Source organism: Pteropus alecto, unplaced genomic scaffold (assembly GCF_000325575.1).
Source record: "Pteropus alecto unplaced genomic scaffold, ASM32557v1 scaffold21, whole genome shotgun sequence".
NCBI lineage: Eukaryota > Metazoa > Chordata > Mammalia > Chiroptera > Pteropodidae > Pteropus > Pteropus alecto.
Genome location: NW_006436282.1, coordinates 17,533,483 through 17,548,828, shown reverse-complemented (window position 1 = coordinate 17,548,828; position 15,346 = coordinate 17,533,483). Strand labels below are relative to the sequence as shown.

Below are 15,346 nucleotides of genomic sequence, written 5' to 3'. Positions count from 1 at the left end.
CTACACAGTAATATTATATTTCCGGGGCCAGGGCTGTGATGTCTGTGGTTCCTCCGCCTCTGATTAAATGACAAAGCAGAGTCCCCAGGCATAAGGCAGACTGATTGCAGGTTGGGTTTCTTTTCTTTCTCCTTGACAAGCAGCCCTGCTATTTGACAGGACCCCTCCTTCCCTCCACAGCCAGCCTTTCTCTGGAGGCCTGGCAGCTCCCAGGTGGCCTCGGGAGAGTTTGGTTTATGCCTTTCCAGATGAGCTGCCCGCTTTCTCATCCTCAGGAAATAAACGATGCTGATCGTCACCCGTTGACTCCTCAGCCGCCAGCGGTGTGCGGATTAAATTCACGCTGCGTCCGTCTCCCCTGAGGCATGAGGCCACTCCCAGACATTTTTTTTTCCTTTTCAGAACGATAAATCTGAAAAACCCTGTGCTGCAGCAGGTGCTGGAGAGGAAGAATGAGGTCCTGTGTGTCCTGATACAGAAGATAGCGACAACGCAGAAGTGCGTGATCTCTGAGCGCATCCAGGTTGAGGAGAAGTGCGGTGGCATCGTGGGGATCCAAACCAAGACGGTGCAGGTGCAGGCCTCCCGGGGCGGAGGTGCAGGCCTCTCGGGGCCAGAGGTGCGGGGCCGGAGGCCTGAGGCCTCAGCTTCTCTCTGGTTCCAGCCATGGGGACCTTGGTCAGGGGCCTTTGTCGGTGGTGTCTTCATTCATCGGGACTCTTTCTGTAGCAAATTAAGAGAAGTCCAACTCCAATTGGCTTAAATAAGAACGAATGTATTGGCTCATGTAATCGAAATGTTTGGGATAAGCTGGCTTCCATCACTGCTGGATCCAGGATGCAGACTCATGCGTCTCCCTGCTCCCCCGCCCCCCGTCCCCCGGGGGTGTGTTCCATCTGACACGCTCTCTCCTTGAGAGCTCCAGGCTTTCATCCCACCTGCTGCAACCCCAGGGGGAAGAGAGCTTCAGGGCTGGACCTCACGGCACCATCTTGGTCGCCCAACCCTGAAGCCACCCCAAGGCCAGGGCAATAGGATGCTCAGATTGGCCACGCTGGCTTGGGTCAGGTGCATTCCCAAAAGAAAAGGGGTTAAATGGGCACGGGCCAGGCCCAGTGCACAGATAACCCCTAGAGACCCTCGAGTCAGGGATCTCAGAGTTACTGAGGCATTAGCTGCCTCAAATCCTTTGCGTATTGAGTTGGGGAAGGTAAGGATATATACTCTGTCTATCTATATACGCATAAACAGATGCTTCTGGATTAAATTGCAGACAGTCTTAACACGCTGACCCTGAGCCAGTAGTGAACTTTAGTGGAGCAGGAAACAACCCAAGCTGTTTTCCCTCCAGTTGCCATGGTGCCTGATATCTGATTCGTAGAGATTCATTTCTTGGGTTGATGTTTGGCCTTTGCCAGAGGACCGGGAATGTTGAGTTTGGACGGAGGCAGAGATATGGGTCTGGAAGTGCACCCGCCCTGGGTGGGTAGGCTGAGTGGGCTGGACAGCAGTGATGAGGGACGTGCTTGTTGGGAGATGGCTTCAGCTGGCCTCACCAATATTCCTGTACATGGTGACCGCCCCCCTGAGAGGCCCAGAGCCTGCCTGGGAATCAGCAGGCCGGCTGTTATCACACCCTGACCAGGATCAGGCTGCTCGTAAAGGTCTCCCACCTGCAGTGTTTGAGCAACAGACAGATTCTCGTCTTCCTCTCCTCAGGCCAGTGTGAGCAAGGGTCATACAGCGTTCGAAGGAGAAAGCTTCGGTGTCTTATTTCTTGTCATTTCCTGTCCATCCTTTGCATCCTGGCTTCTCCTCCCTCCAGCCTCTTGCCTGTTTAACAGCATGTTGTGCCATCTGTAGAGGTCTAGATGGGCACGCTTGAGGAGTTCAGCTAGGTTCTCCCACTCAGGAGATTGGGTAGGATTCTTGTTAAGATTTCAGAGTAGTTTTCAGAACCCTCCATGAGGGAAATGGGACATTATCTCGTCCTATTTATTACTTTTATTCAGCACCATAGACCTAACTTCCCGGTACCCCAAACTCTGTAATCTCGCTTTTGTGCCGCCAGGTTGGCCATTTACTTGAGAATATGTGGGCACATCATGAGGCCAACAAGGGGGAAATCCTTGCCTCTGCTGGCTGGCTGGCTCCTCCTTTCCACTTGGTTACAGGGGCGTTTGTCGAGCACCTCTCGTGTGGGTGGGCAGAGGCCCAGGGTAGTCGGAGTGCATAGGTGGGAACATGTGCTCTCGCCCACAGGTGTCTGCTGCGGAGGATAGGGCTGTCACCAAGGACACCAACGTGGTGTTGGAGATCCCAGCTTCCACCACCATTGCCTACAGTGTCATCGAGTTGTATGTGAAAGTGAATGGCCAGTTCGGTGAGTGCCCCCTCGGAGCTCTCGCAAGACGGTTGAGCCAATGCTGAGGGATACCCCATCTTCCCCTGGGATACACATTTGTAGGAGTTCTCCTGTGGCTTTGGGGATCATGAGGCCAGAGGTATCAGAAGAGTTGGGGACATCCCATGACAAGGGGACAAGTGAGCTGCATTGGGAGGATGTGGGTGAGGTTTCACCAGCATGGCACAAGGTGAAAAATGTGTCTTCTGCGATCAGACAGACTGGGGACCAGCCCTCAGACCACGCTGTCCCGTGAGGCCTCGGGCCAGCTGGTGAATCTTGCCGAGCCTTACCCATCTCTGGGAGAGGAAAGATGGCTCCACAGGGCTGAGAAGAGGGTTCACTCAGCTGGGGCACGTGGAGTGCCTGGCACAGTGGCTGTTTAGGAAGTACTTCTCCTTGGTTGTTGATTACATCATCACTGTTATTGTCTCCCCCCTCTCCCCCAGTATGAAGCCCAAAACATTGCCCTCCCAGAGTATCAAAGCTGGGAGATCCTGTATCATTTGAAAACAATAGGGGCTTTGGTTTAGCTTGTGTCCGCCGATCTCACGTGCGCACGCCCCTCCCTCACACTTTTCCTGAGAAGACCTTGTGTTGAGTCCAAGAAAACCGACTGCTTCTTGGGGACATAAATGAATATATGTAATATAGTAAATTATCATTGGCCTTTTTAGGTATGGTAGTAATATTAGGGTTATGTTTACCAAAGAGTCATCTATTTTTTAGAAATTTATACTGAAAGTCTTTACAGATGAGATGGTAACGTGACTGTGGTTTGCTGCAAAAATCTGGGTGGAGAGGAAGGTGTGGGGTGAGTAGAGGTGAAGAGCAGTCATCGGAGCTGGTGTCAGTGCTAAGAGGTTGGTCTAGAGCGGCAGGTCAGCGACACAGGGAAAACTGAGAATCTTGAACTGTATTCTTTAGGCCCCTGGTTCCAAATGTGTGTCATCCTGGGCATTTTTATTATTTTATCCTTTCTGTTCGAAAGACTTTTGTCTACTGAAGAAATGGCATTTAGAGGATTAAGCTGTCTCTCCAGCTTTTGTCATCAGTATACGATAAGTTGTGTTGCCACAGGCATGTGTGCGATCCCAGCCCAGGAGGCGTCTGCCTCGATTATTCCTTTCAAACGGATTGATGCAGAGGTGTCACTTTGTAAGCCTTTCGCAAGCACGGCCTGTGCCTGGGGATGCCCCTGAGTGCTGTGAGGGCCTGTCAGTGGCTGGGGGCCAGGTTGGGGTGCCACTCCAGGCAGTGGGAGCAGAGCCCCTTCCTGTTTCTGCGTGGGGGTGGCAGTGCTCTGCCCAGCCTGCAGCTCTCTTGGGGCACCCGTCTCTCCTACAGGGGGCCTCACTTTGCTCAGACAGGGTTGGAAAGGGGCAGCTTGGCCCGGTGTGCCTCTCCTGTTTGCATTTCAATTTCAAGTCTTTTATCTTGGCTTGCTTCCTCTGTCTTTGAAAATAAACTCCTCTTTGTGCTGCTGTAAGGAGGTGTCCCACACCCCGTCCCCACCCAGGGAATTCTCAAGGTTCCTTTGGCTCACTTCCCACACCCTAGGCCCTGGAAGCCTGGCTCCATTGCCGACTGCCAGGCCTATGCAGCATGGTGGTCAGGCTATTGCTCTGTGAGGCTCGGTGCCTGATTTTTAAGACGGTTCTGCTTTTACTTCCCATCTGTGTTTTCTGCCGCTCTCACTACAGAATATTCTGATCTGGCTTCATAAACTCAGACCCGCAGGGTCGGAAGGGCCCTTAAGAGGCTGCCTGATCTCTCCTCCCACCTTCTGAGTGGGAGTTCATTTGACAAGCAGCCTGTGCATCCTTTGAAACTTCAAGAGGAGGCCGACCCCTTCCTTGTCCCTTGGGGCAGGCATCTGTACACCGTCCTCGATGAGGGGTTCTCTCGGCCACAACCCTTTCCTTCACCTCAAGCTGCCCTCCACCCTCCACCCCTACCCGTTTCCCACTACAGACTCTTAATTGGCTCCTCTGCTTCCTTGAATCTTTCCTGTCTGTTCCATCCCAGCACTGTAGCTAATGCAATTATTTAAAAATAAAAATTTGGTCATTTCACTCACCTGCTCAAACGCCCTTCCAAGGCTCTCTTTGTCCCAAGATAGTGTCTGCACTTCCACGCATCGTGGCCCTGTCCCAGGGCATGTCCAGCCTTCCTTCTCATCTCCAGCACCTCCCGAGGCAGCCTCTGGCCCAAGTTAACCCATTGTCTGGGACCACTCCGCTCTCACGCCCAGCCCCGTGACTGCTGTCGCTCTGTTTGGAGCATGCTACCTACCTCTCTTCCCGGCTAATTCCTACCGAACCTTCGGGAGGCTCCTTAGACACTGCTTCATCCACGAAACCTTTGCTGGTTCTCTCTGCACCTGGCACTGTGGCTTCAGTGACCCGTCCACCTCCTCCGCTACCATCCACATTTCCCACTCCTTCCGTACTGATGATCAAGCCCCAAGTGACCCGTCCACCTCCTCCGCTACCATCCACATTACCCCTGCCCCACTCCTTCTGTACTGATGATCAAGCCCCGGGTTGTTGTAGCCTGGTACAAAGCTTGGAGCGAGTGGGGGGCACCCTGGATGCCTAGTGAGCATGGGGCCAGTGAATGAGTGAGTCAGTGAAGGCCGGTTTCATTTGTCCTAGACGGCCATTCTGTCTTTAGGAATGCCCACGAGCAAAAGAAAGTATGTGCCGATAGCCATGCCTTCCACATGTCATACGCGTACCCAGCTCAGCCACATTTTTATTCCATAGCCTGCGCTTAAGTATACAAATTATTAAACAGAGCATAAAAGAACCCTAATTCATGACTTCACTTACTGTCTTTGCTTAGCAAGGACATAAGAACGGCTATATTTTAACCTATAGTTTAGATACCTTAGTTGGGTCATCAAATATGAAAGTATTTAAGGAAACATTTTTTTAAAACTTTTCATTATGGGAAAGTTTCACACGTGTTCAAAAGTAGAGATGATAATATAATGAACCCCCCATGTACTTCATGCTCCAAGGGCAATTTATGTTCCACCTGTAATTTCACTCTCTCTCTCTACCTGTACTCAATCGCTTTGAAGCAAAAATCCTAGGTATTATATTGTTTTGTCTATAAATAGTTCAGTATCTCTAAAAGATAAGGCTTTAAAAAAAATGACTAGTTTTGCCATCATGTAGATTCATGTACAATATATTTTATGTCTGGATTTTCCATTCAGCATGTTTGAGATTCACTCATATAAATGCAGAAATAAGTTCCTTTTTTATTGCTATTATTGTTTGTTAACGAAGTAAAGTTGACTTTAAGAACAGAACCGTAGAACATAACCACCTGTGCACCTAAATATACTGTCGGTAATTCTGTAATAGTATCAGTTCAGTCAAATCCAATGTATCAGTCAAATTCACATTTTCTGTTTCATTCATATATGGTGAGATCTGTTTGTTTAGAGTTAGGTCAAATCAGACTAAGGAAAGACTTCTGATGTTTGAAAGATTGCTTCCTGCCTGTTCAAAGAGGACACACAGGAGAGCCTTATGTTAAGAACAACCACTTCTCCTGTATTTTTAGGAAGTGGATGAGTTTTGGTCAAACAGCGTGTGTGTAGGAAGCGGGTTTATGGGAAAGAGGGTAGATGTGCTTTCCTGCTCAGCCCGAGTTGGGGAAAGCTGGGTCTGAGATGTGGCCGGGCTGCCCCACGCTGACTTGTCCTTTTCTCTCACATTGCAGAATTCTGCCTCCTACAAGGAAAGCATGGTGGCTTTGAGCAAGAGAGAAGAAGCAACTCTGTCTCCCCGAGCTCCCTGCCCTTTCAAGAGTTTGCGTTTAGCGACATGCCAGATGCCTGGCAGGGGCCGCCTGCCTCGGATAAGCCACTGAGTGTTTTAAAAGAAGGTATTGCCAGCAGGTGGGGCATGGTGAGCCGATGGCAAATAGAGTGCTGTATCCCAAGAGGCAATGTGGCCTTCGGGAGCAGTGACTCCTCAGTGACTTCACAGAAAACATTTGAGAACACAGGAGACGGTGCCTCTGAGCCAGGCCTCGTCCACTCAGCGGCAACTCACCGTGGTCGGGTCACAGGAAACCTCAGGTCTTGGGTGTCATGTTTTGGGAAAGGGGCCAGAGACTGAGGAGTGTCTGAGTCGGGGGCCTGGCATTTTTTTTTTTCTTTTCCTATTTAACCACAGAAGCCTTGCTGATCACTAACAACAGCTAGCCAGCAGGAAGGAGAGAGACCCCAAGTTTCGGATCCGTTCCATCACATCCCAGGCTTTACTGCCATGACCCGCGATGCTTCCTCAGCATTGCACGGTGGCTCTTGGAGGCTCTTCATCCACATGGCGGGAGGCCGTATGGCGCCGCAGCATCCAGGGAGGAGGGGGCTACCTATGACTTATGTGCTCCCTCAGCATCCTGTTTTAAAAAGTCGGGTTTTTGGGGGGCGGGGGTATTTGGGAGGGTGAGAGTGCAGTATGTAGTAGAAGAGGAGATGGGCGAGGAAAAGGAGAAACAAACAATTATGTGAGAGCTTAGCAGAAAGAGCTAGGAGCAGCTCAGAATAGGCTCTGGCTGGGAGGGTCAGTAGAGAGATTCATCGGAGGAGTTTCCGTGATCCCAAACTAGATGCTTTTGTTCCTGTAGCAAAAAGAGTGTTGGAAGAAATGGCAGTGAGAGAGCCCAGTCGTAAAATAAGGCTTTCCTGTCTCATGCAGGGCCCTCTTCCGCTTCCTTGAGATTGATAAGCGGATGCGGTTTTCTGCTGCCACTGTCTGTGTCGGGTTAGAACCACAGCCGCAGTGGTCCTGCAGCCTTGAACTGTGTGTGCTACAGGGAAGTGACAAGACAGTCTGTGGGCTGTAGCTTTCTTACAATTTCCTTTCCTACCAGTACACCCTGTAAATGGGCCATTGTAGTCAGCCCGGGGTGAAGTGGGGCGGCGGGAGTGGGGTGGGGGCTGGCCTGGCCTTTGTGCCCTTGGACACTAGACCAACCAGGGTAGCTCGTCTCTCCAGGCTGGAGCGGCAAAGGCCTAGTTGTGTTTCTAGGGAAGTTTTCGAATGTCAGTTACTGATGCGGCATGTTCCTCTCTATGAGAATCTCCACGACCCTCTGCTGGAATTTGCCATCAGCAGAGGTGGCGCATTTGTGCATTAGTGTGCATCGCTGCATACAAAAGCTTTTAAATCACTACTGGGCTTGATTTACTAGATGCTGTTAACTATTTTTTTTTTTTTAAAAGGAAGATTCTAAAAGGAGAGGCTCCAGCATCCTTTAGAGGATGTAAGCAACCCAGCCGGTGGCCCTACACACGCATTCTCTCAGATAGATGAAAAAAAAAATGAGCAAAGTGGAATAGCTGTGTGTGCCATGAAAATATGGTGCAGCCTCTCTGAAATGCATGCATTAAAGGTTAAAGGATACAAAATCCGCAATGTATTAGAAGGAAGGCTGGGAAAAAGAATATATTTTGAAATTTGCATGACTCCAAAGCATTGTAAAAGTATTGACTGATGTTTAGTAATTCAGCCTCGATAATTTACTTCTGCAGATAATTTACTTCCTCATGCTCCAGAGGAGTCTGAGTGAGCCTTTCAGAAAATTATCGATTAGACTTAACGTTTAGTGAGTCATCAGAACAAAGTGCGAAGTCTGAAACCAAACTGGGGGCCCTCTTTCTTTTCTTTCTATCTCTTTCTGCCCCTGGTGGCATGACTGGTTATCGGAAACCACGCAGGTGGTGTTTAACTCGATGTCCTTTATGTCTGAGTTCCATGACTGACTGCAGCTGGAAGTGTCTGAAAGAACTGAGGACAATTAGCTATAAAAAGCAAGAGCTGCCGTCCCTGTTCTGAGCCACGCACAGCAGTCCTGACCGGGTGTGCTCGCTGCTTTCACAGTGACTCTGCCCTTGGAGAAGAGTTTCCGTCCCTTCGCAGAGCTGCCCGAGCAGCAGCAGACGGCCTTGAGCGGCATCCTGCAGGCGGTCCTGTTTGATGACGAGTTACTCCTGGCCTTGGAGCAAGTGGTGAGAGCAGAGATGCTGTGAGGCGCAGCGTCTCCGCCTGGGTGTCCTGGAGATGTGGATGGGCTGGACCCATTGTGACAAGGCTCCGAGCTGGGACAGAATTGTGTTTAAAATTTCTCCACTTCATTGGAGCCCCAAAGCTTGTTTCTTATTCCTAGGTCCTTGGTTTTCTCTCTGCAGAAAGGTAGCTGTGGTGTCAGGAATCTCAGGGGACATCGGTTCCTGAGGGCGGTTGTGACAAATTACCACAGACATCTTGGTTTAAAAACAGGAATTTATTCTCTTAGAGCTCTGGGGCCTGCAGGCTGAAGTTAAGGGGTCAGCAGGGCCATGCCTCCCCCAGAAAATTGAGGGGAGAACCCTCCCTTGCCTCCTTTAGCTCCTGGTGGCTGCTTGGCTTGTGCCCGCATCCTCCAGTGTATACTGCCTTCCCATGGCCTTCTCTATGTCATCTCCTTTTCTGTTTCTTAAAAGACACCCACCCTTGGACTTCAGACCCACCCCAGTCTAGGAGGACCTCATTGGGAGATCTTTACCTTAATCGCGTCTGCAAACACTCATTCCCAATAAGGCCATATGCTGAAGTTCCAGGTGGACACATAGTTGGGGGTAGGGTGGGGCAATGGTCAACCCATTTCCTCAGGGGATGGTGTTGTAGAGTCCAGTAACTCGAGCTATTCTATTTAGAACAGATTGAAAAACAGGCTCTGTATTTTTCTGCTTCACAGCAGGAGAATTTTCTGGGGGAGGCTGAATTCCTTCACAGTTAATTGGAGAAATGGTGAGAGACACACTGGCTGCCAACCTCCATCCACCCAGACTTTCTGCTCTATTTCCCGGAAGGAGGCTGGGGCACGATAAGCCTGATTTTTACTATAGTTGCTTTGTTTGTTTGTTTGTTTGTAGTCTTTTTGTTTTTCTGTTATGCAGAGGGTTTGAACTCCAATTTCCTGATTTAATGCTTTATGACCTCCAGAAGAGCGTTCACATTACTTTTCCCTCTTGAAATTGGATTGTGCCAAAAGACCTCTGTTGCCAGTGATAGAACCTGTAGTTGTTGAAACAGTCTGACAGCCCAGGGCATCTACGTGCTCCGGAGGATGCAGAGCTTGTGGGAGGCACGCTAGCCCCAGGGAGGGTGCAAATGTTTCAAAACACCCATTGACTTTTACTTTCTAAAATATCTACTTCTGAGAGGGAAATGTCAGGCCAGCACCCCGTGGAAAAAGCATCAGCTTCCTGGATGGTGGGGGGCTGGCGGGCTCTCATAGGAATGGGTCTGGACGCGGAGGCTGTGCTGAAGCGGAACTGGCTGGATGGTGCCAGGGTGGCCTGGGCAGTCCCTGCCGGCAGGACCACCCAGCAGGTCCTGTGCAGCTGGACGAGGCTGCCCTGGGTGCAGTTGGGATCATGGCTGGGGCTGGAGGGCTGAGTTTAAAGCTCGAGCACCACAATGGGATGATGCTTTTATGGCCCCCTCCTCAGTTGTATGTGTAGTCACTTGTTCCTGGTTTAACCCACTAGACTCTGCCCTGCCCTGGAGGTTCTACCTGATCGTCCTGCACGCATCCCCCCCTCGCTGTGAACGACTAAAACCTGGGCAAGGCTCAGTTTACTGTCTCCATATGAGGAAATCCAACCTGGGGGATTAGTAATTTCAAAACATACAAGAGCGCAGGGTCTTGTTTTACCCCTGGCAAAGGGCAAGAGGCCACTCGTCATGGGCGGAGGACCTGGGCGGCACTCAGCGTGGCCTCCAGCCTCATCACGTCTGTCTCTTTCCTCCTCCCTCTGCAGTGTGACGATGTGTTCAGCGATCTGTCACCCCCACGGGTGATACCTGGAGAGCTGAAGCCCTCACAGCAGCAGGACCTCATGGCCTTCCTGCACCTGGTGGGGTACAGCATGCAGAGTGGGTGTCCGGGCCCGGAGGATGCTGTCAGCAACCAGAAGCTCTTCTCTACGGCCTACTTCTTGGTCAGTGCACTAGCAGGTATGGAGAAAGGAAGGCAGGCTGTTGTTGCTCTGAAGCTGCTTCGCTGGCTGCTGTGGGAGGTGGGTGCAGACAGTCCCCTCCCTTCCAGCAGTATGGGGAGGATAAAGAAATGGGAGGCTGAGGAAGGGCACGGGGGCGCCATGAAAAGTCGCAGACCTGAGCACGGAGGAGGCCTGTCTTTCCTTGGGCCTCCCCACTTGCCGACACGGGAAAGCATCTCCCCAAACACAGCCTGGGCCCTGGCAGTGCCGAGTGGCAGGAGCTTTCATCTAGCAGTTGTCCTCCAGTGTTTTGGTCCTTCCGATCCTCCTGTTCTTCTTTGCAAACTCACCGCCTCACCCTGACGAGGTGCTGTGGCCGTTGGTGCAGGGAGGCTGCGGAGAGCATCTGATGCAGTAGGGCTCTGAGCCCAGCGGCTCCATGACTTCTGCAGCGGTCCTGAAATGGCCCTCCCAGGGGCGGCCACCCAGTTACTACTGAGTGGTGGTCCCCGCCCTGCCACTTCTGTACCACCCCCATCCACAACTCACCAGGCCAGAGGGTCTGTGGTATCAGAGGGTGGTCGTCCTGCATGAGGAACTGAGCTTTTAGTTCCTTCTCTGAAAGGGAAGAGCTGGCAAACCAGCCCCGTCTCTTAGGCCCCACAACTTCCCTTTGAGGTGATATTAGTCAGGGCACTGAGTTCCTCATATATTCAGGGTTCCTCCCCGGCACCACACAGGAACAGAGGCCCAGGGTTCTTCAGATTTGAAGTAATTAGAAGAGAGAGTGCCTGTCCCAGATCTGTATGCTGCTGAATGTATGCTCTAGGTCTTATTCCAAGTCATGGATAAAAGTTTTGACTCAGACAGGACATACAACAGAGTCCAATAGAGACCTTACTCCAATGCTAACATCAGTGTATAACGGTCTTTAAATGCAGGCCTTCTGTCAGGCGCTCATTCACAGGCCAGTGTTCTCCAGCTTGTGAGAAGCCTTTTCTTCACACACCTTGTTACTTACTGAAATCAATAGGTTGGATTAGTGATCTCGAACGTGTAGCACATGGCCAACATGGTGCATGTGCCACAGTCCCCTCCCCCTGATCCTGGACACGGCCCCAAATTCTCTGCAACCTTGTCTACAGGTAGCTACTTGGAGGTGACACATAACATGAGACTTACTTGCTGTTTCTGAGCTGAGAGTTCAGGGGTAGTAAAACCTTTAAGTGCAGCTGCAAATATCTGCAGCTAATCCCTAAACCAGAGATGCCCTTTCGCATCTCTCTCAACTGAGGTCCATTTCCATGTCAGTCACTGTGGAGGTCGGATCAGGGTCAGGCTCATTCACTAGTGCTCTCGTTAACCCTCAGCCCTTCTGAGTTGGCCTTGTCTCCCCTCCAGCCGTCTTCTCTCCTTAGAATCTAGGGAAAGTGCTGGAACAGAAAATGGCCTCTTTTTGAGTCCAATTTCCGACTCTCTAAATAATACCAGTTTTTGGCTTTATAGGGCTTAACTTGTTTTTCATTGAGATGTAATTGGCATAAAGTTATATTGATTCGGGTATACAACACAATGATCTGATATTTCTGTATATTGCGACATCATCACAATATGTCTAGTTAACATCCGTCACTGTACACAGTTACAATTTTTTTTCTTGTGTTGAGAACTTTTAAGATTTCCTCTTAGCAACTTTCAAATATGCAATATAGTATTATTAACTATAGTCACGTTGTATATTACATCCCTGTGACTTATTTTATAACTGAAAGTTTGTACTTTCAAACCGCCTTCACTCATTTGGTACCCCCCCGCCCCGCCCCCCACATACATCTGTCAACTACCAATCTGTTCTTTTTAGTTCCTCATGTGAAATCATATAGTATTTGTCTTTCTTAATGCTCTCAAGGTCCAACCATTTGCCAAAGTTGTGGCAAGATTTTTTTTTATGGCTCAGTGATATCCCCTTGTATATGTATACCACATCTTCGTCCACTGATGGACACTTTTCTTCAGTATCTTAGCTATTGTAAGTAATGCTGCAGTGAATATGGGTGTGCATGTATCTTTTCAAGTTCACGTTTTCATTTTCTTTGGATAAACACCCACGAGTGGAATTACTGGATCATATGGAGTTTTATTTTTAATTTTTTGAGGACCCTCCCTACTGTTTTCCATCGTGGCTACACCAATTGACATTCCCACCAACAGTGCACAAGGGCTTCCTTTCCTCTACATTTTGGCCAGCATTTGTTATTTCTTATCTATATTTGATGGTAGCCATTCTAACAGGTGTGAGGTGGTATCTCATTGTGGTTTTGATTTGCATTTCCCTGATGAGTGACGTTGAGCACCTTTTTATGTATCTCTTGGCCATCTGTATGTCTTCTTTGGAAAAATGTCTATTCATATCCTCTGCCCATTTTTTAATTGATTGTTGGTTTTGGGGTTTTTTTTTGCTTGAATTGTTATGAGTTTTTTATATATACCCTTATCAGACATATGATGTACAAATATTTTTTCCCCCCATTGGGTAGGTTGCCTTTTCATTTTGTTGATGGTTCCTTTCGCTATGCAGAAATTTTTTAGCTTGACGTAGCCCCACTTGTTTACTTTGCTTTTGTTGCCTTTGCTTTTAGTATTGAATCAAAAAATCACCAAGACCAATGTCAAGGAGCTTACTGCCTATATTTTCCTAGCACCTATGTTTTCTTTTTAGAAGTTTTATGGTTTTAGGTATTATGTTCAAATCTTTGATCTATTTTGAGTTAATTTTGTATATGGTGTAGGTAATGGTCCAGTTTTCCCAACACCATTTACTGAAGAGAGTCCCCATTGTATATTCTTACCTCCTTTGTCAAAAAAATAATTGACCATTTATATGTAGGTTTATTTCTGGGCTCTCTATTCTGATCCATTGATCTATATGTCTGTTTTTATGCCAATACCATGCCGTTTTGATTACTATGGCCTTGTAGTATAGTTTGAAATTGGGGAGTGTTTTGCCTCCAGCTCTGTTCTTCTTTCTCAAGGTTACTTTGTCTATTGGATTCCTCTGTGATTCCATACAAATTCTAAGATTGTTTGTTCTATTTCAGTGGTAAACGTCATTGGGATTTTTATAGGAATTGCACTGAATCTGTAGATTGCTTTGGGTAGTATGAACATTTTACAATATTAATTCTTCAAACGTATAAGCACAGAGTAACTTTCCATTCACTTGTGCTTTCGGTGTATGAGTGTTTCTCCTCTTTGGTTAAATGTATTCCTAGGTAATTTATTCTTTATGATGCAGTTGTACATGGGATTGTTTTCTTAATTTCTTTTTCTGATTGGTCATTATTAGTGTATAGAAATGCAACAGATTTTTACATATTGATTTTGTATCCTGCAACTTTACTGAATTTATTAGTTCTAATGGTTTTTTTGGCGGAATCTTTAGGATTCTCTCTATATAATAATATTTCATTTGCAAATAGTGACTTGACTTCTTTTCCAATTTGGATGCCTTTTATTTCCTTTTCTTGCCTAATTGTTCAAAGCTAGGTGTTTGACTTCTTTTCCAATTTGGATGCCTTTTATTTCCTTTCCTTGCCTAATTGTTCAAAGCTAGGTGTTTAGGGGGCTTGTCTCTCTGGTGTAGGTCTTAAAGTTGGGGTGCCCCATGTGGAGTTGCCAAACTGAGGGTTTATTCCATGAGTGTGTCTCAGCCTTTCCTACCTTGTTCGATGTGGGTTTTTTCTTGTTCACCTGATGTGTAGGTGTCACTCCAGTTCTTGGGTTTTTCTCCGAGGAAACTGTTTTATTGTAATTGTGGATTCGGTGCATCGTGGGAGGAGGTGAGTTCAGGATCATCTTCCTACATCACCATCTTGAAGTATCTTCCTCGTGTTTAACTTTTTTAAAGCTCTTCAGTCCTCCACCACTTTCTGACCTTAAGCGTGAACTCCCCAGGTCTCGTTTGTAAAACAGAGTCAGATTATGGAAGAGCAATCAAAATAAATCACTTCGATTCAAGAAGCACTGAAAAAGCCTGTACTATGTTTCAGGCACTGCCAGGTGCTGGAGGTAGGAGATAATCATCATCCTCACACTCAAAGAAATTACAGTCAAGTAGTAAAATTAGTAGTTAAGTTCTGTAACACAAATACTGTTCTTTCATCCCTGTGTCCCTAGCACCATGCTTAAAATAGTGAATGACCACTTGAGTAACACAGAATGAAAGCACTTCTAAGAATAAGGGATGGTGATGATTACCTGGGATTCAGGAGCCACCTGAAAAGTTAGGGAAGGAAAGCATGAACCAGTCATTGTGACAGTGGCTCAGGCAGGATTTCGTTATGTCCCAGGTGACTTTGTCCCAGCCATTCCCAACCCTGTGATCTTTCCACTAGGTCAGGTCACATGTACTTAGGGTCTTCATGTTCCTGATTTGAGATAAGAACCTCCTTGAGAATTTGTCAAGCACTGGACATTCTCTGTAGGCAAATACTTAAATGCAGTTTTAGGGGGTTCTCTAGCAGCAGCATCCCCAGGGTAGCCCCATCCTAGCAGCCTTTCTCTGCTGGGAACAGGCCATGTGTTCATTGTACTGCTGGGTCACAGCCTCAGTGACATGCCGCCATTTATAAATAAGGCTGCTATGAATGCAGAAGATGGAGGGAGTTCATAAGTGGTCCCGGGACCAGATCACTCAACAGATGACTCTTTTTTTCTCTTTGGCCTTTTCATCTCAAAGGTTGTATCACTAGGGAGTGGGTCCTTTTAGGAACTGCATCTGTTTTACCTTGGCAGGTATCTAAAATCCACTTTGAATGATGCTAACCTGGATTTCTTTTTTCCTACGGCTTGGCAGAGTCTTTCTGGTGCAGCACCCGGCGTCGCGCAGCTCTGCACCAACTCCGTCTGCTGAGCTAGCAGTGGTCCAGGGG

The 15,346-nt window shown here is 48.2% G+C and overlaps 1 protein-coding gene across 4 annotated transcripts in view; it reads left to right on the top strand.

The window, feature by feature from the left end:
- The window catches only part of GSDME (gasdermin E), a 43,119-nt gene that overhangs the window by 22,008 nt on the left and 5,765 nt on the right, over positions 1-15,346 (top strand). For 2 of the 4 annotated variants that reach the window (XM_006912001.3, XM_015589474.2), the window contains exons 3-7: positions 403-619; positions 2,263-2,383; positions 6,143-6,307; positions 8,311-8,438; positions 10,236-10,431. In XM_006912001.3, coding sequence (XP_006912063.1) covers positions 403-619; positions 2,263-2,383; positions 6,143-6,307; positions 8,311-8,438; positions 10,236-10,431 — 827 coding nt within the window. The remainder of the gene's footprint in view (positions 1-402; positions 620-2,262; positions 2,384-6,142; positions 6,308-8,310; positions 8,439-10,235; positions 10,432-15,346) is intronic. The other 2 variants (XM_015589473.2, XM_006912002.3) reach the window with 2 other exon arrangements.